Genomic DNA, 24,136 nt, shown 5'->3' with positions numbered 1-24,136 from the left:
TATATATACCTACTGGCGACCGCCAGTAGGTAATATATATATATATATATATATATATATATATATATATATATATATATATATATATATATATATATATATATATATATATATATATTATATGTGTTACCCAGTGGCAGTCCCCACTGATTCGTTATAGTTAGGATTGTGCTTCCACAGTTTTTTGTTTTGCTAATAACTTTAATGCCATTTGACGAATTTTCACGAAACTTTCCACAAAAGTGCTTTTTTTCCCCTAATTTACACACTGCCACTTCTTGAAAATATGTACAAATTCGGCCCATTTGTTATTGGAAAGCTGAGTGCTTCTGGTATTTGCTAAAGTTTTTAAATACCTAGAAAACATTTTAATCATAACACCTACTTCCTAGATTTTCTCTGAAGCTATCAGAACCTGAATGGTTCATGTTTTACCTCTGGTACTTGTACCTTCTAAGAGACAACAAGCAGCACTACTTTGGTTCTCTTTCCACCAATTGCCTCATTATATGGCATTGCTTTCATTTGTGGTTGTAGCAATCCATGGAGTATTTTAGCATTTTACACACGTGTGTTTTAAGTGAGACCTGACATACCAACTACAATACAGCATCAGGCATTTGTCATCATATTTAGTGCATCGCTTCTTGCAGCTGGATTGTCCAAAGCTGCCTTTCGTGAGTTGTGAGTGGCGCCTGGCTGCCATTTTGGAGTCTCTTACCTCTCTCTTTTACCATAGCGTAGATATGTATTGAGAAAAGCAGCTTTCTTTGAGTATCATTTGGCATAAAATAATTGCAAATGGGGATAAATGTGGGGGCTTAGTATACCTTTAGAAATCTCTGTTTGTGGTTCCTCTTGACTCTCATCTGTCCCACCCTCTGAAATAGTGCCCACCATATTAATGTCTTGGTTTATGTAGCGCCTACATGGCATCTCACTTGTCTTCTTTTTCTTTCTCCACAGCTCACTGGTGCTACTCTTCTCAGAACCCCTCATGCGGTAAGTTATCTGTTTCCTCTATAAATTCCTCTGGGGCCAGTCACGGTCCAGTCCCTTAAAGCGTGCGAGCATCATTGTAACAGCAGTGGGTGACATGTCCAGTACTGTGCAATACCGCCATCTGGTCTGCTCAAAATGGTGGGATGGCAGCTGGTAGTCCAGTGACCAGTAAACTGAAGGAGTGCAGTGGTGCTGGAACAGTTCTCAGAGTGGGGGTGCTGCTGTTAATGTTACATCACTAAAGTTATAGGGACATTTGACTTCTGCCTTTGAATGCACAGCAAATGTGACAACATAAAAACATGATTTAAAGGGATCTCTATTGTTCTTTCACCCTCTGAACGGATCACTGATATTTTGCTCCTATACTTATAATGGTGGTGGGTAGAAAACTATTGGAACACAATATTGTTGACTCTAATATCATCCAAACATTAAAAAAATTTTTTTTTAAACACAGAGTTTAAAGTAGCAAATGCTAATATTTTAATGTGAATATTTAAAATAATGTACATTAAATACATTCCACTAATATTTAATACTCTATATAAATATATACTTATATTAACACACAAACACATATATACAAAGGTTACTGGGATGCTATAGTTAGGCTCAGATTTCACTCGTACAAGACCAGTGAAATTCAGTAGATAGTTACCTGAACTAACTATAATTTACGCCCCCACAATGTACTGCTTATGAACTCACATATTACATCACTCATGACATGGTCAGTGACATCCCTGATGGCATCTCAAATGACATCACTGATGACATCATCAAGTGAGTTGTTTTAAAAAAGTGTATGGGTGTTAAACATGTATACTAACCTACTACAAAAGTTAAATTAGTATACTAGGTGTACAACTACTGAGTAATACTACTTCTAACATATATTATGTGAGTGGCTGTGTGGCTGTATATATTCTTGTGTGTATTGGTGTGTGAGTGGTTGTTTGGGTGTATAAGTGGGTGTGCAAGTAGCTCTGTGGGTGAGTGAGATGCTGTCTAGGTGGCTGTGTTGGTGAGTGAGTGGGTGTGTCAGTGGCTATATGGGTGAGTGAGCAGCGATGTGAGAGGCTCTATGGGTGGTTAAGTTGGTGTGAAGTTACTGTAGGGATGAGTGAGTGTGTGTCAGAATGGCTGTATGAGTGAGTGACTGGGTGTGTAAGTGGCTGTATGGGTAAGCGAGTGGTTGTTTGAGTGGGTGTTTGGTTAAGTGAGTTGGTGAGTGAGTGGCTGTATTGGAAAGTAAGTGTTTGTGAGAATGGCTGTATGGGTGAGTGAGCAGATGTGTAAGTGCTTGTATGGATGTATGAATGGGTATGTAAGTGGTTGTGTGGGTGTGTGAGTGAGTGTATAAGTGCTTGTGTGGGTGAGTGTGTTTAGAGGCTTATTGGTGAGTGAGTGAGTGTGTGAGTGGCTGTGTAGGTAAATAAGTGGGTGTGTGAGTAGCTGTATGGGTTAGTGTGTGGCTATTTGACTGGCTGTATGGGTGAGTGACTGGTTGTATGGGTGAGTGAAGGGTTGTTCGAGTGGCTGTACAAGTGAGTGAATGAAGGTGTGAGTGGCTCTTTGCAGGAGGGATTGGGTGTGAGTACTGGTCTGTGAATGGGTATGTGAGTGGTTGTGAGAGTGGGCGTACAAGAGGTTGTATGGGGTTTGAGTGGGTGTGTGAGTAGTGCTGTGGATGATGTCATCAGTGATGTCATTAGTGCTGTCAAAGAAAATGTCATGAGTGATGCAATATATGACGTCATAAGCAGTGCACTACAGGGGTAATATTTAGCTCAGGTAATTATAACTGCTGAATTTTACTGGTTTGTATGAATGAAATCTGAGCCTAACTATAACATCCCTGTAATCTTTGATTTTTTCAGTGAATTTCTATGTTTTTTTAATTCTATTTCCTAACTATAATGTCCCTGTGACCTTTGTTTTTTTTCTGTGAATTTCCCCGTTTTTTTCTAATTCTATTTCCTAACTATAACATCCCTGTAATCTTTGCTTGTTTGAGTGAATTTCAATGTTTTTTTAATTAGTAGTTGCATTTGCAGAGTGATGGAGAAAGTGGGCGGGGCCTCTAACTAGCTCAAAGGAATCCCACTGTGTTGGACTTACTGGAGGTAATAGGAGGGCTTCTTGGCCCCCAAGGACCCTCAGCATCCAAGAGGACTTCATCCCTCAACCAGTAGTGCACCAGGAGGTGCATTTGCAGAGTGGTGGAGAAAGGGGGAAGGGCCTCTGACTAGCTCACAGCAATCCATCTGTGTGGGACTAACTGGAGGTAACAGGAGGGCTTTTTGCCCCCCAAGGACCCTCAGCAGCGAAGGGGACTACATCCCCCAACCAGTAGTGCGCCAGGAGCTGCATTTACAGAGTGCCAGAGAAAGTGGGTGGGCCTCCAGGGACCAGTCGGGTAGCTTTGTTTTTTAATTAAATTTTTTTTCGTAACTATGCCCTCCCCTTGTGTATGCCCTGCCTGCAGGATTGTAGATATTACGACATTAGGGGGGCAATGCCGATCTCGCTCGGAAGGGCTCCGAATGCGATCCCGCCAGAAAAAGTACGAGCCGTCCGCGTGTTTTCTGACTGACTCGTACAGCTGTACGAGCGAGCAAGTACGATGTGAGAAATGCGAAATTGCCGACTGAATCGTTTCTGGGTCCGAACTGCTCCTTACGTCTCGTCCGCAAGCATACCGTACCGTGCAATGGAGGCGATTTTCGACCAAGCCAGTACGATGCACGATTCGCGCAGCCCAGATTGTGTCGGAGCCTCCGACATGTGAAGGCTCCAGGAAGGGGATTTCGGGGGTCCGCGCTGGACTCCCCTTCACCCATAGTCGTATGAGGTGATCACAGGGGGGGAGCCAAGGGTCCCCCCTACACATGCATGTAAGGTGCGGGTGGTACAGATGCGTCCCCAATACAGGGGGCGCCCTTGAGTGGAAAGTAACTTTTACATCAATGGGAGCCTATGTACGCTTCGTACAACAGGTTCCCATTGACTTCACTGGGGCTCTGAGCACCCCGTGTCAGTCAGTGCTTGTTTGCATCATACACGGGCACTCGGAGCCCCAGAGCACCAGCCGGTCGGAAAGCCCTCCGGATCAAAGTTGGATGGAGCCTTCTCCCAGCGTGATCGGAATCGGCCCCTTAGCCTTTATCTTATAACATTTCAGCTACAGGAGGCCAGGCAGCACAATTTTTTTTAAGGAGGCGGAGCCAAAGCCCGCTGTTGATGGGTACGGAGTTTTGAAAATTGGCAAGGCAGACTCAGACGTTTATCATTTCATGATCAGTAAAAAGATAATCAGCATATCTGTTATTTATGGCATTGAGAAACATCAACAGTGTGCTATGAAGTTCTACATACAAAATATTGTATGGGACCCGATGCACAAACTAGGTTTTGTAGTACTTAAAGTAGTACTCAGCTAATACTTACTACAAAATGCAATTCACAAACCTATGAGTGGAGATCACCACCTTCATCTCTCCTTTCTTTTCGGGACCAGGATCTCCGCTAATGTAAGCATATTTTTTTTTTTTTTTTTTTTTTACTAAATAAGGTAGGGACCAGTGAGAGTGGTGGGAAAATGGGGAATAATTACTTAAAAATAGATGAGGTTAACATATGGTTGAGAGGGTGACGTCATTCACATATCGTAAGTTAATTAATAACCTGCCAGATCCAACGCTTAAGCTCCGACAAAAATGGTCCCAAGATGTATGTGACTTTGATGATTCAGAATGGCAGGAGGCGCTGTCATCCCCGCGGGAGACGGCCATACCTGCAAGGCTCAGATTGGTCCAACTTAAAGTATTACACCGCACCTACTACACTAGGAAGACACTCCACGCCATAGGGAAAGCCCAACACAAATACTGTTTACGGAATTGTGGGGAGGAAGGTACATTTTTCTATACACTGTGGGAATGTCCTCTTGTGGCTGCATACTGGGTCAAGGTGATGCGCACTATCTCCCAAGCTGTAGAGGTCTCCCTATTGCCTGAACCCAGAAGATGTCTGTTAAATGTGTAGGAGCCCAACGACCTCACTCATCAGGAACAAGATTGGGCCATGCTCGGTATGGCCTTTGCTAAACGCAACATTGCTAGGCTGTGGGGGTCAGGCGATGCACCTACACTCCGGAACTGGTGTACGGACATGGACGAGGCGATGATAACTGAGAAGACGGTCTTTATGCACTGTGGATGTCCACGTAAATGGGTACAGGTGTGGGGAGCATGGAATAAGTTCCGAGGTTATATTTGTGAACCACCTGAAGTTGAAACGGATGATGTGTCCCCTTGATACGATTGTTTTCCCCCGGGGTTCGAGTCACGAGTCGAAAGTAGCATGTATTGTGTATGAGGAAATAGGTAAGATAAGCGTTGTACTATCTAAAGCACTGTTCGCAGCCAATCATGATTGTATTTGTCTATGTACTGTTTGCCCTGTTTTTCAATTCAATAAAAAAAAATAGGTGAGGTTAAGGGGAAATTGAGGATGGTTTTGGAAGGGGAATGTTAATACAAAACACACATCCACAAAAGACTGTGACCATTTTAGGCCACTAATACTGTTGTAATGTTACTTCAGCCCTAATCATGTCATAACAGACTTAAATGTACTCCAACCTAGTCCTGGAGTAAATCAAGCACCACACTATTACTATGTTGTGAATTCCTTGTAGGTGCAAATGGAGGTATTTTTCAGTCAAAAATGTATGTTCATGGCCAAAAATGTGTTTGTGAATATGGCCTTTAGTTCTCATTAAGACTCTGATTCATGGATATTTAGGCGCAGATTTGCACATCTCTAAAATTCTCACTGGTTGATAGCTGAAAGCTGTGACACTCACAGGTTCATAGGAGAACTCCTAGAAAACATCAGAAGACTCCTATATAAGCTAACCCAAAGACATTTCCACATGCATGTTTGCTGTACAATTACACATTCTTATTTTTTTTTCATGTTTGCAATTGCACTTCAAAAAACTTTTTTTTCTCCATCAGAAACATATTTTTCCCTGTGGAGAAACTCCCTTGAATCCTTCCCGGTTTTCTTCACATTTTCACCCTGGAAACAAATCTACTCCTTCCCTTGATAGGAATAAATGACTTATTTTCAGAGTTGCATAAGATTTGTGAATACCCACAAATCAATATGTTTGTGGGTAGGCACAAACTTTCCGATGCTTCTCTGCCCTGTAATGCTCTGATACTTACCGGTAATCTTCATTACTCCTGGTCCCGTTGTCCTTGTCTCATTCATGACACATGGAGATATATCAACTCCCAGATGGAATAAAGAACACAAGGAATGCTGGTTCCCCCTACCCTACCCTGTCCCACCGGGAGTACATAAACAGTACTTACCCAGCATTTGTTCTGAGCTACCAAGCCCTCCAAGGAAGGTCGGCCATTCGGGTGGGTTGGAGGGCGAAATGAATGGGACGAGGACAACGAGATCAGGAGTAATGAAGATTACCGGTAAGTAATAGGGCATTAGCCCCAGGTTCCAAAAAGTCCTTGTCCCATTCATGTCATATGGAGAACACAAAAAGCCAGACAACTGGCCTTCCAAACTCAAAACAAAACACCCAGGACACCACACCTAAAGCAGCACCCAAGTGAATTTCTTCAAGAAAGCTGCAGAAAAAAAACACAGTTAGGAGCACACACCCTGCAACCCCTCTAACCCTCAATTGGCATCCTCCCCCAAAACATTTTGGAGACGATAATGGCGAACAAAAGTATTGGAGGAAGCCCAACAAACCTCAGCAATGGACACCCTTTGCAATTCCACCTAGGCAGCCACCACCCCCCTCGAGGAACGACCCTGTGCCCCACCGGTAAAGGAGCACCAGCAAGGGAATAACCAGCACATTCACCTGTTTCAGCTATCGACTGATGGATAGTGAGGAAGCCTTCTCCCCTTTAGAAGAGGGCCTAAAGAAACAACCAAGGGCTCAGATTTACGAAAAGACAGAGGGGCATATTATCAAGGGGGTTTATCTCCGCTTTTTTGGCTTTAAAAGCCAAAAAAACAGAGATAAAATTATCTCCCTATTACCTAGCTGTCGCTAACACCAGTTAGCGACAGCTAGTAGGAGATAGTGACCATCTTGGGCCCCACTTTGCATGTCAGTGATATTTATCACTAATGACATGCAAAGTGGGCGTGCCAAGATGTTAGCGACTGGAAACAGTCGCTAACATCGCTATCTCCTATTACCAACGTTTGGAGATATTCGCGCTAAGCGCAAATATCTCCAAAAGCTAGCACCTGCCCTGAGCAGTTCTTAGCCATGTTATCCAATGGGAGGTGGATAACATGGCTAAGAGCATTTGCTCGGTAATGCATGAATATCGCGGACTTTTCAGCGATATTCATGCATTTTGGCCGATTTTTATCGCTTAGGAGATAAACCTTGATAATAGCAAGGTTCCTAAGCGATAAAAATCGCCTCAGCTGGGCGATAAAAATATTGCCGCTAAACCAACATAGCGATAATTATCGCTAGTTTTTGGTAATATGCCCCAGAGTGTGCTCCAGCTAGACCAGGGGAGCCAGTTTCATGTCCAACATGGACCAATCCAATTCACCGGAAGAGCTAGGAACCACCACCAGAACCAGCTCCCGGGACCGATGGAATTAGAGACACCACCTTAGGCACAAAAGAGGCATCCAACCTCAAAACACCCCATCTTCAGAAAACGGCAAGTTTTGGCCATCAGAGCACTCAGTTCACCAACCCTCTGAGCGGAAGTGATCGCTACCAAAAAATCACCTTGACGTTGCCAAACTTAATATCAACTCCAAAGGTACAAAGGGGGCAGACACCAGAGCCTTCAACACCAACGGCAAATCCCATAAGGGAAACAGCGATTTTACCACAGGACGGGCAAGAGAGAAACTGTGCAGCAAGCAATCCACCAGATCACCCACACCAGCCAGGTTTCCCCAAGGGGACCAAAAAGCCTTAATGGCTGCCCACTGCACCCGTAAGGTAGCCACCACAAGCCGCTTCACTAACCCTTCCCACAAAAACTGTAACACATCTGTCAAGAAACATTCCAACGGAGACAGCTGGAGGGAACCAATCCAACGCAGTAAATTCCCCCAATGCATATCATAGGATTTAAGAGTGGAAGGCCTACTGGACTGCTGGATGGCAACCACTAGGTACAGAGGCGCCTTCTTCTCTGCAACCCCTGCCTCTCAATTTCCAGACCGAGAGACGGAGCCTTGGAAGAGCCAGAAACGGGACACGCCATGCAGGAGGGGGAAAGCATGGAACCATCCACAGACCCTGAACAGCCATTAGCCTGAGACTGGGGAACCACAACCGACGGGGCCAAAAGGACACCACCACACCACAATCACAAATCTGGACTTGCTGGTCAGACGAACCAGAAACTGGGGAACCAAAGCAATTGGAGGGAAGGCATACAACAGGTGGTCGGGGCGGGCCAAGGTGCCCTCAGAGCATCCACCCCCCAGGTCCCTAGGCCAGTATCCCCTGCCTGCAGCTCTAAAAATTCTTGCACTGAAACTGGTCCAATGCTTACCCCTGATCAGCAGAACTGATCTTTCTGGAGCTTCTAAGATCTAATAAGAAAATCTTTCTTGGGATAAAAGAGATATATCCTTAAAAGCATTTCACAGTGAATTCTCAAATCTGTACATTAAGGTTAAAAAACTTCAAAACATATTTTACCACAATTAATTGGAAAAATCGACCGACTCCTATTCTCGATTTATATTGCACCTTAAAAATTAAAACATTTAGGATCTAATTTCACAGAGGGTACAGATCATGCTGAAAGCAATGATGTATCAAATTATTAGAACACGAACATCTCAATGTAAAGCCTTCCAGAGGGGTGCTGTAAGTTCAACAGGTGCAGGTATGTACGCATTTCAGCAGTCTGGCTAGTGGTAGCACCCTGGGTGCCAGGACAGACCCTGGCAGGCAGCTGGCGCACAGCCCCCTGTGCTGCCTTTAACACCGGGGGGCAGAAGGAAGAGAAGAAAGTGTGGGCTCGGGTGATGGAAGCAGCTTTCAACAAGCCTTGCTCTGCATACATTAGTGTCTCTCTCTCTCTCGACTCTTATCAGTCGAGGAGATGCACAGATGCCTCGCGTGACTGCTCATTAGCCAGTGTCATCAGCAGGTTTCAGCAGCGAGAAATGTGCCCACCAGGTAATAATTTAATGAAGGCGGTGGGCAGGCTGGCAGACCCGTTCGCTGGTGCCCGCTTAGCATGCAGACGTCTCCTTCAATGAGAGCCTGGGGAATGCACTGGTGCACTGGGCGCTCTGCAGCAGCAGGCCACGTGACACCCCTATGGACTGCTAATGTAAACATGGATACACACTCCTCTGAATCTGCTTTGATCCTCAGTTAGCACTGCTAGCTCGAGAGGTGGGTTGCAAAGAGGGTTTACTTGCAACCAAAACTTCAGCAACTCTTAAGATCAGCACTGACTGCGAAACACGTGTCAGGAGATAACTCACTGATATTATCGAGAGGGAGAGTGAACAAGAAAGTGTGAATTTTTTAGATTGGATGTACCAGAATACACTGGGGTCACAATGAAGTGACAACACCTGTGATACTTTTGAGAGCTGCCCTATGAGCATGCCACAAACACACTGTCCTGGCTTTTCTGGAATGGGGCATGACAGCACAACTTAAAAATCAAACACACCAGCCCTTCTGATGGTGACTGATGCCTCTGAAGCACATACCAGGAGACAGAGGCTTGATATGGTCCACAATGGCTGTGAAGAAATATGAAAATGGGAACTTGAAAACTACATGTACCAGAATACACTGGGGTGATACTGAAGTACCAACACTTTTGAATACTGTAACGTGAAAGTGCCACCAGCCACTACTACAAATCCATTTGAAAAAACTTTGGGTTGACCATAAACGCCGTTTTTGGGATGCAAATGGCTTCCTTTGACTGTGCCCTTTACTCTAAAGACCCTCAAATGTGGTTGTCCCTAGACTTTCTTGGGACATACCACCACTTCTTCTGGGTAGATCCCAGAGGCCTCTACTGCGGTACCTGTGGCCTCTTTGGGCTGCGCGTCACCACCTCTGGGCATACCCCCTCTACTGCGGTTGTTACTAGATTTTCTTGGGCCCAACCACAACTTCTAGGTAGACCCAGAGGCCTCTACTGCAATACATGTAGCTGGAGCCTTTGTCCACCACTGGGTGGACCCCATAAACAAACTATTGAGGTGTCAGTAGACTCCCTTGGCCCTTTTCAGAGGTCCATAGACACATATACTTGTGACATCACTAAATTCCTTGAGTTGGCTGTTGCCCAACCTTGGGTGGACCTCAGAGTCTCATACACTAAGAGGCTGTGTTTCACTCCCTGGGGTTGCACCATCATTATCATCACCCTTAGGATGAAGGGCTAGCACTCCCGCCACGATTTTACCCTTCAGTCGGATATGTCGTACCCATGCTGCATAAAATATTCCCTAATGACCTCACATACCTCTATAAACATTTACATGCCAAGACAACATATCAAGACACATCAAGACCCCATGTCAGGATCTCACACCCCTCACCCAACTCTTCCCACACATGGCATAATACAGGCACACACTCTGCACCAAGCACATGTTAGTCTGCCATCGCTCCCCACCGTTCAAGTCTCCTCCCATCACCTGTTGTCTATTGAACCTGATTGCATGCCTAGTCTAATTATTACTGGACAAAGACAGCCAATGAGAATGCTTGCAACCAGTTATTGTTACAGGCAATAGGACTGGACGCCCTTCTACCATTCTGAATTTACCTCTATGTTTAAATCATTCACACGGGCTAAAGAGCAGCCAGTCAGGGTACCAGGGTTGTCCATTCTTACCAGGACATTTTGCACATCAAGGTATAGAAATATCTGCACGGCTCTTGGAAAAAAGGCTACTTCATGGGGGAACATAAAAGAGCAGAATTTCCATTATCTGCATGTCGGCGAAGACTTTCACCCATCACTATTTTTGTGATGTTTGTCATTCTTGCTCTTCTACATTACCTTTATTATTGTGAAACCGCTTTTTGCATTTTACACCTTATTTTCTGTATTTTGCAGTAAGGGTGTCATTATCCCCCCACTTTGGCAGCTTGAGTGGGGGTGGGTTCAGTGCTTAATTTGTAAATTAATAAGTGCCAGGACCCTTGTAAGAAGGCCACTGCAGCTTTGTTGCAAAGTTATCCTGTGTGTCTTGTGCACCCCCATTTTTTGCTGCCTTTTACTAATGGTTATTAAATCTAACTGTATCCTGGGCTCTGTCTAAAAGGCCCACGACCAGGGCTATGGTGAAAACACACACATGCATGAGGGTACACTATATATTAGGGTTCACTTATAAGTGGCATGACCTACACTATAAGTGCCTAGTACATAATAGGGCAGGGGGATTCAAACTACCTTTAAATCCCTAGTATATAATAAGGCATGGCAGTTTAGAGGCCAGCAGCCCTTTCTTCACTTGCATGTCTACACTGCTGAGCACCTGGGGTTAGTTTAAAAGCAGCCCTGTGCTGCACCATTGCTTTTAAAATGGAAATCGTGCCTAAACTCGACTTTGGTGGTGGGGGCACTTAAAAATGTATATTCTACACAATGTTTGGCATTTTAGGTACCTCCAGTGTCTCCCTAGGTGTCCAAAGGGGTGGTGGATGTGTCACTATAAAGGAGGCTCCTTGTAAATTATGTTTTATATGCCCGGGGGATGTGAAAATTGCACCTTTCACTTCCCCTATTGTAGTAAAGTTCCTTTCAATATCATCTTTGGTGCTAGGAGCCCTGTGGAGTGAGGATCTACACTATTGTTACATATTCAGGACCTCTAACGTCTGCCCCAGGTGTCCCATGAGTGGGGGTGAGGGGTCCTGTCTTTATAAGCAGGGTCCTTATAAAAGATGTTTTATAAGCCCTGGTCTTGATGAAATTGCACATTTCATTTTCCCCATTGTAGATCCCCAGCCAATATGCCATTGATGAATGCATCCTAAAATATATACAGAAAAGAAGTTATAAGACTTTCTTGTCTGTAAACCAAAATTCTGCCTTCCAGTGGTCTTCCCTGATTGGTCAGACTTAACAGGACTAGCCAAGCTGCTTTGATGAAGTGATAAGTGGCTAACCGCAGAGAGGCAAATATGTTGGAGAGAGCTCTGCTAAAGAGGAATACCAGAGCAGGGGGGAGGGCCGAAAACGATGGCACTTTAAAGAAAAGTTAGGACCGGCAGGAAAAGCCAGGTCCATCTACCCCCATTCCATATGTCCCAGCCAGATGGCAGGCTTAAGGAAGGAATTTGCAGATGTTTGAGGGAGGGGGGCTATGGAAATGAGCCATACTGGAGATCGGTTTAGCTAGCTCTTGCTCCTTTGCCGAGACTCCAGCCATACTGACTTTTGGAGGAATAGTGCTTTCTGGGAGACCATTATGCCACACTTTAGAGGAAGTGATCATGCTCTGGTGTGTTGCCGTGCACCTCATTGGACATGAGTGCCCTCTGGCCTGACCCCAGAAAATACTGACTAAGTACTTGAGTGGGGCCGAGCCTCTTAGATCTGCTATTTGAAACTAAGAGTAGAAGAAGGGTCCATGCTTGAAGTTTGATTTGCACCAACTAGGCCCTGTACCTGCTGCACAATCTGGAACTGCAGCCCTGTAGACCTAACTTGCTTCAAGAGGTATAAAGAGTGGACTCCCTGCACGCTATAGGTTAACAGAGCTCACTTGGATCACCACCACTAAGAATCCCCAGCCTGGAGTGCATCTGGTTGATTTGTAAGGGTTTTGGCCGAGTGGATTGTGGGAACTGAAGTCCCAAACTTTCAAGGATCCTCTTGGAGATTCCAGACCCTTGGATTGTGGTTTAGACACTTTGGAACCCCCACAGTACTGCAGGAAGAAGTTACAGAAGTTTGGAGAGCTTTGAAAAAAAGCTCCAGAGGGGGACCGAATCAACCGCGAGAGCCAGGCCGCCTACCTTCAACCGCGCGTCAGCCTGGCTTGCTGGTTTGTCCTAATGAAAAGCTCCAGAGGTCCAACTACAAGAGTTTGACCGGGAGCTCCAAGGAAAGCAAGCAAGCAAACCCTCACTGACCCCGGCCTGGTGAAGAGCCTCAAGGGACTCGGCAGAAAAAGCTCCAGAAAAGTTTCTAAGTTAGAAGGTACATTTTGACCGGCTCCTATGTGAGACATTTAATCTCGAGGCAGCCTGGTTCCCTGGTTCATCTCACTGAAAAGCTCTGGAGGTCTGACTTCCAGACGTTGACTGGGAGCTTGTCAAAGGTTAAGCTGCTGAACCCTCATTGAACCCAGACTGGTGGACAGCATCAAGGGACTGCGGCAGAAAAAGCTCCATGAAGGTTTCTAAGTCAGAAGGTAAAAACTTTGATCGAGGCCTACCACAAAGGTTAGCAGTACAGGGCTCCTTCGCGGTCGGCCTGAAACTTTGCCTTTGCGCCTTTCTAGTGCAACCAGATGTCCCAATAGGCACTATGGATTTCTATGTGCTATATATACAACTTCATATCTCTGGTTCCCTACATTGGATTTTATTTTTTGGGTGTCATTTTAAAGATAACAAGTATTTCCTATTTTTATAACTTCATGTTGGATTTTTATTGTGTGTTGTGTCTTGTTTGTTTACTGAATCGGTGTTTTAAAATGCTTTACATACCTGTCTCTGAAATTAAGCCTGTCTGCTTGCAGCGAAGCGACAAAGGGATGAGCAAGGGAGTAATCTTTTGAGAACTATTCTGAGCCTTAGAATGTGTTAGTGGCCTTATTGCCATGGTAGATACACATTTGCCAATATTCATAATCCACTTTCACCACCCACTGTCCATGCCAGTGCCTCCAATAACCAAACCAACACAACTACTAACAGTCACACTCTCCAAATGTGACTATTCCAGGCTACCAAAGCTATAGGAATGGCTTAAACAGCAGGCATTAGTACATTTTTATGTATATTGAATTATTAAAACCTTGTTCTGTTTATCTATAATTTAGAAAGACTGTCTTAAGTGCTGGCGTTGACAATTAAGTGCCGGTGATGAGCACCGGAAACCACCGGCTCAAATTAAGCACTGCCTGGGTGTCGCTAGGTAGGCAGCTCTGTGTAATATGAAATATGTACAATATTGTTTATGGCTCATTTGGAGACTGTGGTCTGCTTGAAGCTTATAAAACAGAGGAAGGGAGGGATGGAGAATATGAGAGCTTGTGAGAAAGTTGGAGAGAGGATAGAAAGATGGATGAATATATGGATGGAGAGAAGGACTGTTGCACAGAAAGATGGAGAGAGGATGTATGCAGAGTTGCATGTAGAGGCGAATTAAGTTATGGTTGGAGAGCAGGATAGATGGATGAATGCAGAGATGGATGGATGGATGGAGAGAGGATGGATGAAGAGATAGATGGATGCAGAGATGGATGGATAGATGGATGACTGGATGGTTGGATGAATGGGGAGACGGATGGATGCACAGATGGATGGAGAGGCAAATGATGTTATGGATGGAGAGCAGGATAGATAGATGGATGGATGCAGAGATGGGTAGATGGATGGAGAGAGGATGGATGAAGAGATGGATGGATGCAGAGATGGATGGATAGATGGATGACTGGATGGTTGGATGGATGGAGAGACGAATCGATGCACAGATGGATGGAGAGGCGAATTAAGTTATGGATGGAGAGCAGGATAGATGGATGACAAAAAAAAACATATGCCTCCTTCTAGGTGCTGCTAATATCTTCAAACTAGAACAGTACAAAAAAAACTTCCATACAAAACATTCAGGTGTGCATAAAAGGGAGGGCATGCACAAACACACAAAAGGATGACATATTAGCCAGCCCACAATGCACACAGCAAGTGCGCGCCAGGGGCAACCTCAAGCCTGTCCTGGTGAGTTTTAGACTGAGAAACCATGGGCTCAATTATAAGCCCATTGCGCTGCCGGTGAGTCACTTTTTCACATGCACCAGTGGTGCAGAGCGCCTGCCCATATTTACAGGGCGATGAAAAAGGCACCCTGCGTGACTGTCAAGGCCTTGTAAATATGGGCCCCTTTCACACATTATTCTGCGTGAAAAAGGCGTTCCATGGGTCTTCCCAGGCAACGTCCGTGGATCTGGACACATTCCCAGATTTAAAAGCTTTTGTAAACCTGGGAATGCGTCAGATTCCTACGCCTCGCAAGGGGAAGCAAAGGAGAATCACAACAAGGAGAAATACCCTCATTTTTTCTCATTTATTGCTCTTTCTGTGTGTGCTGCTTTCGGCAGCACACATCAAAGGAGCAAAATGCAATTAATTATTATTTTTGTGCAGGAACTTGCCCCTTCCTGCACAACAATAATCATCCCTGCAATGCAGGCACCCTTGCACCATGGCTCTTGTGGGCCGACGCAGGGAAGAAGGACTGGAACGCACACAGCACATTCCGGCCCTCGTATTTTGACGCACAGTAGCACAGCAGGAGGGCTTGCTGCTCTGCATCAAAATATAGTAAATGAGACACTATGGGCCATATGTATCATTCAAAATTGCAATCGCAAATGCCGAAATTCACAGAAGTTCGGCGTTTGCGATCGCAATTTAGCTAAGTCGGATGTAGGAAAGGAAAATAGCCTTGCAAAATAAGGAATCGCAAATTTGCGATTCCCTATTTTCCGTTGCATTTAAGGAATCGAAAATTGCGATTCCTTAAATGCAATGTAAGAGGCCCAGAAAAAGTGCAATTTGGCCATTAGGAATCACAAATTACCACCAACTTTAAGTTGGTGGTAATTTACGATTTCTTTGAAAAATTAACTTTTTTGCATTTTTCAAAGTGCCATGTGGCGCACATACATGCCCTTGAGGCATGTATATGTGCCACATGTGCACACATGCACATTTCATGGATGCAACAGGGTGTCCTTTTGACACCCTGTCACCCTTGAAATTGCATTTTCAATTTGCGATTCTCTAATTGAGAATCACAAATTGAGAATGTCTTCCCATTCATTCCTATGGGCCTCTAAGCTCATAGGAATGAATGGGGAGGTATTCCTTAATTGCAAATAGAAATTCGCAATTAAGGAATATGTAGGATTCGCGAAATTATTTGCAAATCCTACATACATAGCGTTTTGCGATTCTCAAATAGCGATTCGCAGAAAATCGCTATTTGAGAATCGCAAAACCAAAGTTTCATACATATGGCCCTATATGTTTTTAAATGAGTCTAATTATGAATTTATAAATAAATTGGCGAAAAGCCCTAGTTTTTCGAATCACTTCTCTAAGTAACTTGCGACGTATGCCAATACTTCAGGGCATGGCGCTGTGATTAGCTGGACTGAAGATCTCTTTTGCCATGCTGCCCCCTGTCCTCCAGCCCACCTGGATTTTCCCTGTGTCCCGCACCTCCAGCCCGCACCTGCCTGGGAGAAGGAAATCTATACATCTTTGGGTTACAAGACCTGTCCTTCAGAACTAACGTCAGCCAAGGAGAACCTGCCAGCTCCAGGAATAGCTCGGTGACGGAGAGGAAATCCTGATGAATTATTAATGAATTCTAAAAAGGTCTCTCCTGCTTAATATTAAAAAAGGTCAGACTGTGCAGAGGCGTGCAGGAGCTAATGACCTGCTTGGCAGCTCCCCAGTCTGCTATGGCAGGGACCTGTGGGGACTGTGGTGGGCCAACCACTGGAGAATGAGCTGTTTGCAGCCCTCAGGATACCAAAATCAATCCAGGAACTCTTTTCCACGAGATCACGGCGCAAGCTTTGATTCGGAGCTTACCTTCAGCGGAAGTGGATCTGTACTGCAGTGACGTTTTTGAGTGGGAGTTGCCTGGCAGCCCTGGGCACCAGGCTTAAAACAGGAAATCAATGCACTTTTTTTTTTACTCAACGCAAACTCAAACTAAAGGGAGTTACATTACACAAAATAACGGGGCATATTATCAAGGGGGTTTATCTCCGCTTTTTTGGCTTTAAAAGCCAAGAAAGCGGAGATAAAATTATCTCCCTATTACCAAGCTGTCGCTAACACCAGTTAGTAACAGCTAATAGGAGATAGCGACCATCTTGGGCCCCGCTTTGCATGTCAATGATATTTATCACTAATGACATGCAAAGTGGGCGTGCCAAGATGTTAGCGACTGGAAACAGTCGCTAACATCGCTATCTCCTATTACCAACTTTTGGAGATATTCGCGCTAAGCGCGAATATCTCCAAAAGCTAACACCTGCCCTGAGCAGGTCTTCACCATGTTATCCAATGGGAGGTGGATAACATGGCTAAGAGCATTTGCTCGATAATGCATGAATATCGCTGACTTTTCAGCGATATTCATGCATTGCGGCCGTTTTTTATCGCATTTGCGATAAACCTTGCTAATAGCAAGGTTTATCTGCGATAAAAATCGCCGATGTGCGGCGATAATTTTTGTCTCTAAACGAGTTAGAGACAAAAATTATCGCTAGTTGTTGGTAATATGCCCCAACATTCCTTTAGTAGAGACATGATCATTGAAAAGTGTCACATCGCTGCGGTAAAACAGCGATGCAACAGTTTTCAGTGCGCCCTGTTTGCGACACCATTGATGCGCCGTATTTACTGTACGGCGCTTCATGTCGCAAGTATTGACAGATACGTCAGGAATCCTGTTGGCGCAAAAATGGCGCATTGCTGGGGTGTGTCTGAAAACACAACTCCAGCAATGTGTCATTTCACATGGGGAAAACCCCAGGTGAAAGGCACTGTGTCATCCCTTACGCCTGCTTCAAGCAGGCGTAAGGATGTGACACACTGACGCTGTAGAAGTGTCACAGAGAAATTTCATAGATTTCAATGCGTCATTCAACGTGACTTTCCTGCGCCAGAACGCCCACCCTGCATACATTATACCTGTCGCAAGTATAATGTAGTGCAGGGGTTTACAAAGTGACGCATCTACCTAGATGCGTCACTTTGTAAATATGGTGCAGAAGGGCACATTTTTACACCGCCGCAGCATTACAAAAAGTGATGCAACAATGGCGGAAGGACCTCATAAATAAGGCCCTAGGATTTGCCCGGAATCACATGATGTTGAGCCAACACCAAGATGCGAACTGAGGAGCATATTACCAAGGGTTGCGATAGGCAATCATTGCCGGTTTAGCGGCCGTTTTCGGCCGCTAAGCGTTGATAATTCTATCGCTCTATTAGCAAGCTGTCGCTAACTGATGTTAGCGACAGCTTTTAGGTGATAGCGAGCGGTTTGGGCCCCGCTTTGCATGTCAGCGATATTTATCGCTAATGACATGCAAAGTGGGCGTACCCAACCTGTTAGCGACTGAAAGCAGTCGCTAACGTCGCTATCACCTATTAGCAAGGCAGGCGTAGTGATGGAAATATTCACGCTATCGCCAAAAACCAACGCCTGCTCAGACCAGTTTTTAGCCATGTTAACCAATGGGAGGTGGATAACATGGCTAAGAGCATTTCGTTGCTAATGCGTGAATATCACTGTATTCTCAGCGATATTCACGCATTTCGCCTGATTTTTATCGCTTTTGAGATAAACCTTGCTAATAGCAAGTTATCTCACGATAAAAAACGGTGATGCGCGGCGATAAAAATATTGCCGCTAACCCTACTTAGCGATAAATATCGCTATTTGTTGGTAATATGCCCCCTAGTTCTCATACCTAAAGTTGGCAACTGTGGCCTTCACGCCACATCCTGCCATCTTGTAGGCAGCAATAAACAGATCTCTAAGCCCTTAGCATTTTAACCTGTAGCATCTTAGTAATTTGTCATTCTTGCTCCTGTGACACACCCACAATTTACATTTCACAAAAACAGACCACACACTATTGGGAAAAACTGAAGCAAGTTTATTCATAATTCCACAGCTGTTTGAGACTAACCGCTGATACCCATCCTGAAACCAATGCAAAACCACAGGAAATCATATGGTGCTCTACCATTTCGCAATGGGGCTGCGACCCATGCTATTCTTAAGGTTTTACATCCATGCCAACGCGAAGCAAACTGTGGCCAATCCCCAGCTGTCAGGATACCAACTATCCCTTGAGTAGTGACAGGGTTGCCATCACATTCTTCTCATAGTCCCCTATGACCCGAGCAAATTGAAGGTTATGGCCCGTGTCTATCTTTTGGAGAAATTTCCACTTCTTGCTTTAGGATCACCCAGTAAGTCCACTTGTGGTGCTGTAGAGCAGTGATCCTCAAAGTATGGCCCGGGGGCCACATGCGGCCCTCCTGACCTTTACATACGGCCCCCTGTTCACTGAACTCAGCACTAACATTAAAAAATGTTAAATATACAAGCAAGCCTTTATTTAAAGGTTAATTGAAGTTTAAAAAAGCAGGTACCTAGGTTGTCCTGCATTACATAACTTTAGGAAGACCTTTTTCAAAGCTATCTTGCAGCAAAAGTGTAAAAATATGATCACGTTTCTTCAAAATCCATAAAGTGTATTTCACTCCACACAATTTGGTAAAGTTGGGATTAACCTCATACTTTCTGGTTTCACATTGTGCAATTCAGCCACTAGATGTATATGCTTTACTTCCCATATGCCCACCTCACAGCAGCCCCCTCTCCCCCAAATTGCCACCCTGCTGGCATCAATGCGGCCCTCGTCACATCTCAGATCAAACATTGTGGCCCTTGAGAAAATGTTTGCGAGTACCCATGCTGCAGAGCAACGAGGTATTCGTGCTGTGCCTGCTGGGTGGATGGGCGATAGTTTCCTCTGCCGCTGCCAAGGAAAATAGGGAGCGCTGGAGAGCCAGCTCACCTAAATACCCCCAACCTGGGTCAGAGATGACGTCATCTGCCCTTGAGGTCAATCAATCAATCAATCAGGAGTTTGTTAAAGCGCGACTACTCACCCGTAAGGGTCTCAAGGCGCTAGGGGTGGGGGGGATTGGGGGGGGTGCAGGTTCCATTCCATCAAGGAGGGGGTCTGTCGAAGAGCCATGTTTTGAGGTTTCTTGTGAAGATGGGGAGCGATGTTGTCTGTCTGAGGTGGAGCGGAAGGGCGTTCCATGCTTTGGCCGCGAGGAAGGAGAAGGAGCGGCCTCCCGATCTGGTCTTTCTGGTGCGGGGGACCACAGCGTAGGAAAGCTGGGCTGATCGTAGGGTCCTTTGGGGTGCGTGGAATTTGAGTCGGCTGTTCAGGTATGCTGGTCCGGTGCCGTGGAGGGCCTTGTGTGCGTGGGTGAGCATCTTAAAGGTGATTCTCGCCTCGACGGGGAGCCAGTGGAGTGTGCGCAGGTGCTGGGAGATGTGGCAGTGTTTTGGCAGGTTGAGGACCAGTCTTGCGGCGGCGTTCTGGATGTTCTGTAGCTTGCAGATGAGGTTTTTGTTTATTCCGGCGTAGAGTGCGTTGCCGTAGTCGAGTCTGCTGGTGACCAGGGCGTGAGTGACTGTCTTTCGGTGTTCGAGGGGGATCCATTTGAAGGTCTTACGAAGGAGGCGGAGGGTGTGGAAGCAGGAGGATGAGACAGAGTTGATCTGGCGGTCCATTTTGAGCTCGGAGTCCAGGATGATTCCCAGGTTGCGTGCGTGGTCTGTGGGGGTTGGAGGGTTTCCGAGGGCGGTGGGCCACCAGGTGTCACTCCAGGCGTCGGGGTTTGGGCCCATGATGAGTACTTCTGTTTTGTTGGTGTTTAGTTGTAGGCAGCTGTTTTTCATCCATTTGGCGACGGCTTCCATGCCTTCTCGAAAGTTGCGTCTGGCGGTGTTGGGCTCGTTGGATAGGGAGAGGATGAGCTGGGTGTCGTCTGCATATGACACGATGTTGAGTCCGTAGGTTCTGACGATGGGGGCAAGTGGAGCCATGTAGATGTTGAAGAGCGTCGGGCTGAGGGAGGAGCCCTGGGGGACTCCGCAGGTGATAGGTGTGGGGTCCGAGAGGAAAGGGTGGAGTCTGACCCGCTGCGTCCTGCTGGAGAGGAAGGAGCAGATCCAGTCGAGGGCCTTGTCCTGGATTCCTGCATCGTAGAGTCTGCGTATTAGGGTGCGGTGGGAGACTGTGTCGAACGCCGCTGATAGGTCGAGGAGGATGAGGGCTACTGTTTCTCCTTTGTCCAGTAAGGTGCGGATGTCGTCTGTTGCGGCGAGGAGGGCGGTTTCCGTACTGTGGTTTTTTCTGAAGCCGGATTGGGAGGAGTCGAGGATGTTGTGTTCTTCAATGAATGTGGCGAGTTGGCTGTTGATGGCTTTCTCGATGACTTTCGCTGGGAACGGGAGCAGGGAGATGGGTCTGTAGTTTTTGAGGTCGGTGGGGTCCGCTGAGGGTTTCTTTAGAAGGGGGTTGACCTCGGCGTGTTTCCAGTCGTCGGGGAATGAGGCGGTCGCCAGGGAGCAGTTGATGGTTTGGCGGAGGATGGGTGCGATGGTGTTGGCGGCTCTGTTGAAGATGTGGTGGGGGCAGGGGTCCATGGGGGCCCCTGAGTGGATTGACTTCATTATCTTCAGTGTGTCTTCGGTGGTGAGGGGTGTCCAGTCATCAATCGCTGGTTTCCGGGTGTCGGGGGTGGTTGGTGAGGGTTCAGTGTGTTGGTTGTCTTCGTCGAAGTTGTCGTAGATGCTCTTGATTTTGTGGTGGAAAAAGATGCTGAGTTTGTCGCAGAGGTCTTGTGAGGGAGGGATGTCGGTAGACTCGCTGGTGGGTTGGGCGAACTCCTTGATGATGCTGAAGAGTTCCTTGCTGTTGTGTGCGTGGGTGGAGATTCTGTCTTCAATCGCTTTTTTCCTCGTTTCTCTGATGAGTTGATGGTGGGCGTTGGTGGCGGCTCTGAAGTTGTTGTGGGCTTCTGTGGATTTGGTGTTTCTCCAGGCCTTTTCGAGGCGGCGGCATGTGCGCCTGGACTCTCGAAGTTCGGTGGTAAACCATCTGGCTTTCTTGGCACGGGTATTGTTGTTTTTCTTGAGGGGGGCTATGGTGTTGGTGCTGTCCGAGATCCATCTATGCAGGGTTCGGGCTGCGGTGTTGGGGTCATCGTTTTCCGCGATGGTTGGGGTGGAGTTGTTGAGTGAGGAGGTGAGCTGGTCATCGGTGATTTTGGTCCAGTTTCTTTGTGGAAGCAGGTGCTGGTGTCTGTGGATGGTGGGTGTTCTGAAGGTGAAGTGGACGCAACGATGGTCGGTCCATGGGAGTTCGGTGGTGTGGCTGAAGGTGATGGAGTTTCCTGTAGTGAAGAGGGGGTCGAGGGTGTGTCCTGCTGAGTGCGTGGGCTCGGTCACGATCTGGCGGAGTCCAATGTTGTGGAGGTTGTCCAGGAGGGATGTGGTGTTGGGGTCCAGTTGATCGTCGAGGTGGAAGTTGAGGTCTCCCAGCAGGGTGTAGTTGGTGGATGCGATGGCCTGCGGGGAGATAATGTCCGTGATGGAGTTGGCGAAGCGTCCGCGGGGTCCAGGGGGTCGGTAGATGAGGGTTCCTCGGAGGGCGGCGGTGGGGCTGGCCAGTATCTTGAAGTGAAGGTGTTCCATCAGTTCTGTGGACTCGTCAGGGAGTGTGCTCAGGCTGAGGCTGAATTTGTGGACGATGGCGATTCCTCCTCCTGGGTGGATGGGGCGGTCCTTCATGGAGATCTTGTATCCTTGGGGGATGGCGATGGCGATGTCCGGTCCCGAGGTGGTGTTGGTCCAGGTTTCGGTGAAGAATGCTACGTCTGGGGTTGTGCTGTCGAGGAGGTCCCAGATTTCTGTGGCGTGTTTGTGGAGGGATCGGACGTTGAGGAGGATGCATTGCAGGGTCTTTAGTTCGGTTGTGTTCTTGTGGGCAGGTTGTGCTGGATCCGTGTTCTTGGCGGTGCTGCAGGTGTGCCGGCAGCGGTGACAGCTGAAGGGTCCATGGGTGTCGGCTGGTGATGCTAGCTTGCAGTTGTTGTTGCAGCCTGGGTTGAGTGCGTGGAGTGCTGCTGGGTCGTAGCGTTGGCGGGGCGGAGGTCCAGGGTTCCAGGTGCTGGTCGCGGACGGGTCGCAGACGGGCGCAGACGTGCTTGCCTTTGATGCGCCTTCGGTGCACCAGCGGCGTGCCCGCAGCCCGCGGCCGCGCAGCGGCCGCGTAGTGGCCGCCATTAAGTAGGGGTCGGGGAGGGCTGGACAGCTGGGAGGCGGGAGTGGGGAGGGGAGCTGGATTGGGACGGTCGTGCTGGGGGGGGAGGGGCCGCGGGGGCAGCAGCGGCGGGGAAAGGTAAAGGGAGGAAAGAAGGGATAAAGAAAAAAGGGAGAATAGGCAGAAATAAGGCACAAAAGAGCAGAGATGCAGAAAAGAGCAGAAAGGTGAAAGATAGAAAGGGTAAAAAAACGAGTGAAAACGAGAGAAGGAGCAGAGGGAGAGAAAGGGAAAATGGGCAAAAATAAGGCACAAAAGAGCAGAGGTGCAGAAAGGTGAGAGATAGAAAGGGGAAAAAAACGAGTGAAAACGAGTGAAGGAGCAGAGGGAGAGAAAGGGAAATGGGCAGAGATAAAGCGCAAAAGAACAGAGGTGCAGAAAGGTGAAAGATAGAAAGGGGAGAAAAACGAGTAAAGGAGCAGAAAGAAAGAAAGGAGACAGAGGTCCACTGGACCACCAGGGATGAGGCGCAGGGAAACCTGCGGGTGGAGGAGGGCCTCGATCACCAACACTAAAGAGTGCAGGGGCAGGGGCACCTCACTTAATGGTGGAGCTGCGAGGGTGGGAGAGCAATTTCACTGACAATGAGTCAGTGGTCTTGCTCGCCTGTCCCCGCAGTGGCCGCCATTAAGTAGGGGTCGGGGAGGGCTGGACAGCTGGGAGGCGGGAGTGGGGAGGGGAGCTGGATTGGGACGGTCGTGCTGGGGGGGGAGGGGCCGCGGGGGCAGCAGCGGCGGGGAAAGGTAAAGGGAGGAAAGAAGGGATAAAGAAAAAAGGGAGAATAGGCAGAAATAAGGCACAAAAGAGCAGAGATGCAGAAAAGAGCAGAAAGGTGAAAGATAGAAAGGGTAAAAAAACGAGTGAAAACGAGAGAAGGAGCAGAGGGAGAGAAAGGGAAAATGGGCAAAAATAAGGCACAAAAGAGCAG

At 46.9% G+C, this 24,136-nt stretch overlaps 1 protein-coding gene across 1 annotated transcript in view; it reads left to right on the top strand.

Annotated features, from left to right (window-relative positions):
- The window catches only part of LOC144792693 (carbonic anhydrase 15-like), a 180,976-nt gene that overhangs the window by 80,165 nt on the left and 76,675 nt on the right, over positions 1-24,136 (top strand). The window contains exon 2 of the mRNA XM_078667847.1: positions 967-1,002. Within this exon, the coding sequence (XP_078523973.1) occupies positions 967-1,002 (36 nt within the window). The remainder of the gene's footprint in view (positions 1-966; positions 1,003-24,136) is intronic.

This window comes from Lissotriton helveticus, chromosome 11 (genome assembly GCF_964261635.1).
Source record: "Lissotriton helveticus chromosome 11, aLisHel1.1, whole genome shotgun sequence".
Classification (NCBI taxonomy): Eukaryota; Metazoa; Chordata; class Amphibia; order Caudata; family Salamandridae; genus Lissotriton; species Lissotriton helveticus.
The sequence above is the reverse complement of the archived record's forward strand: the minus strand, read 5'-3'. Positions and strand labels throughout refer to the sequence as shown.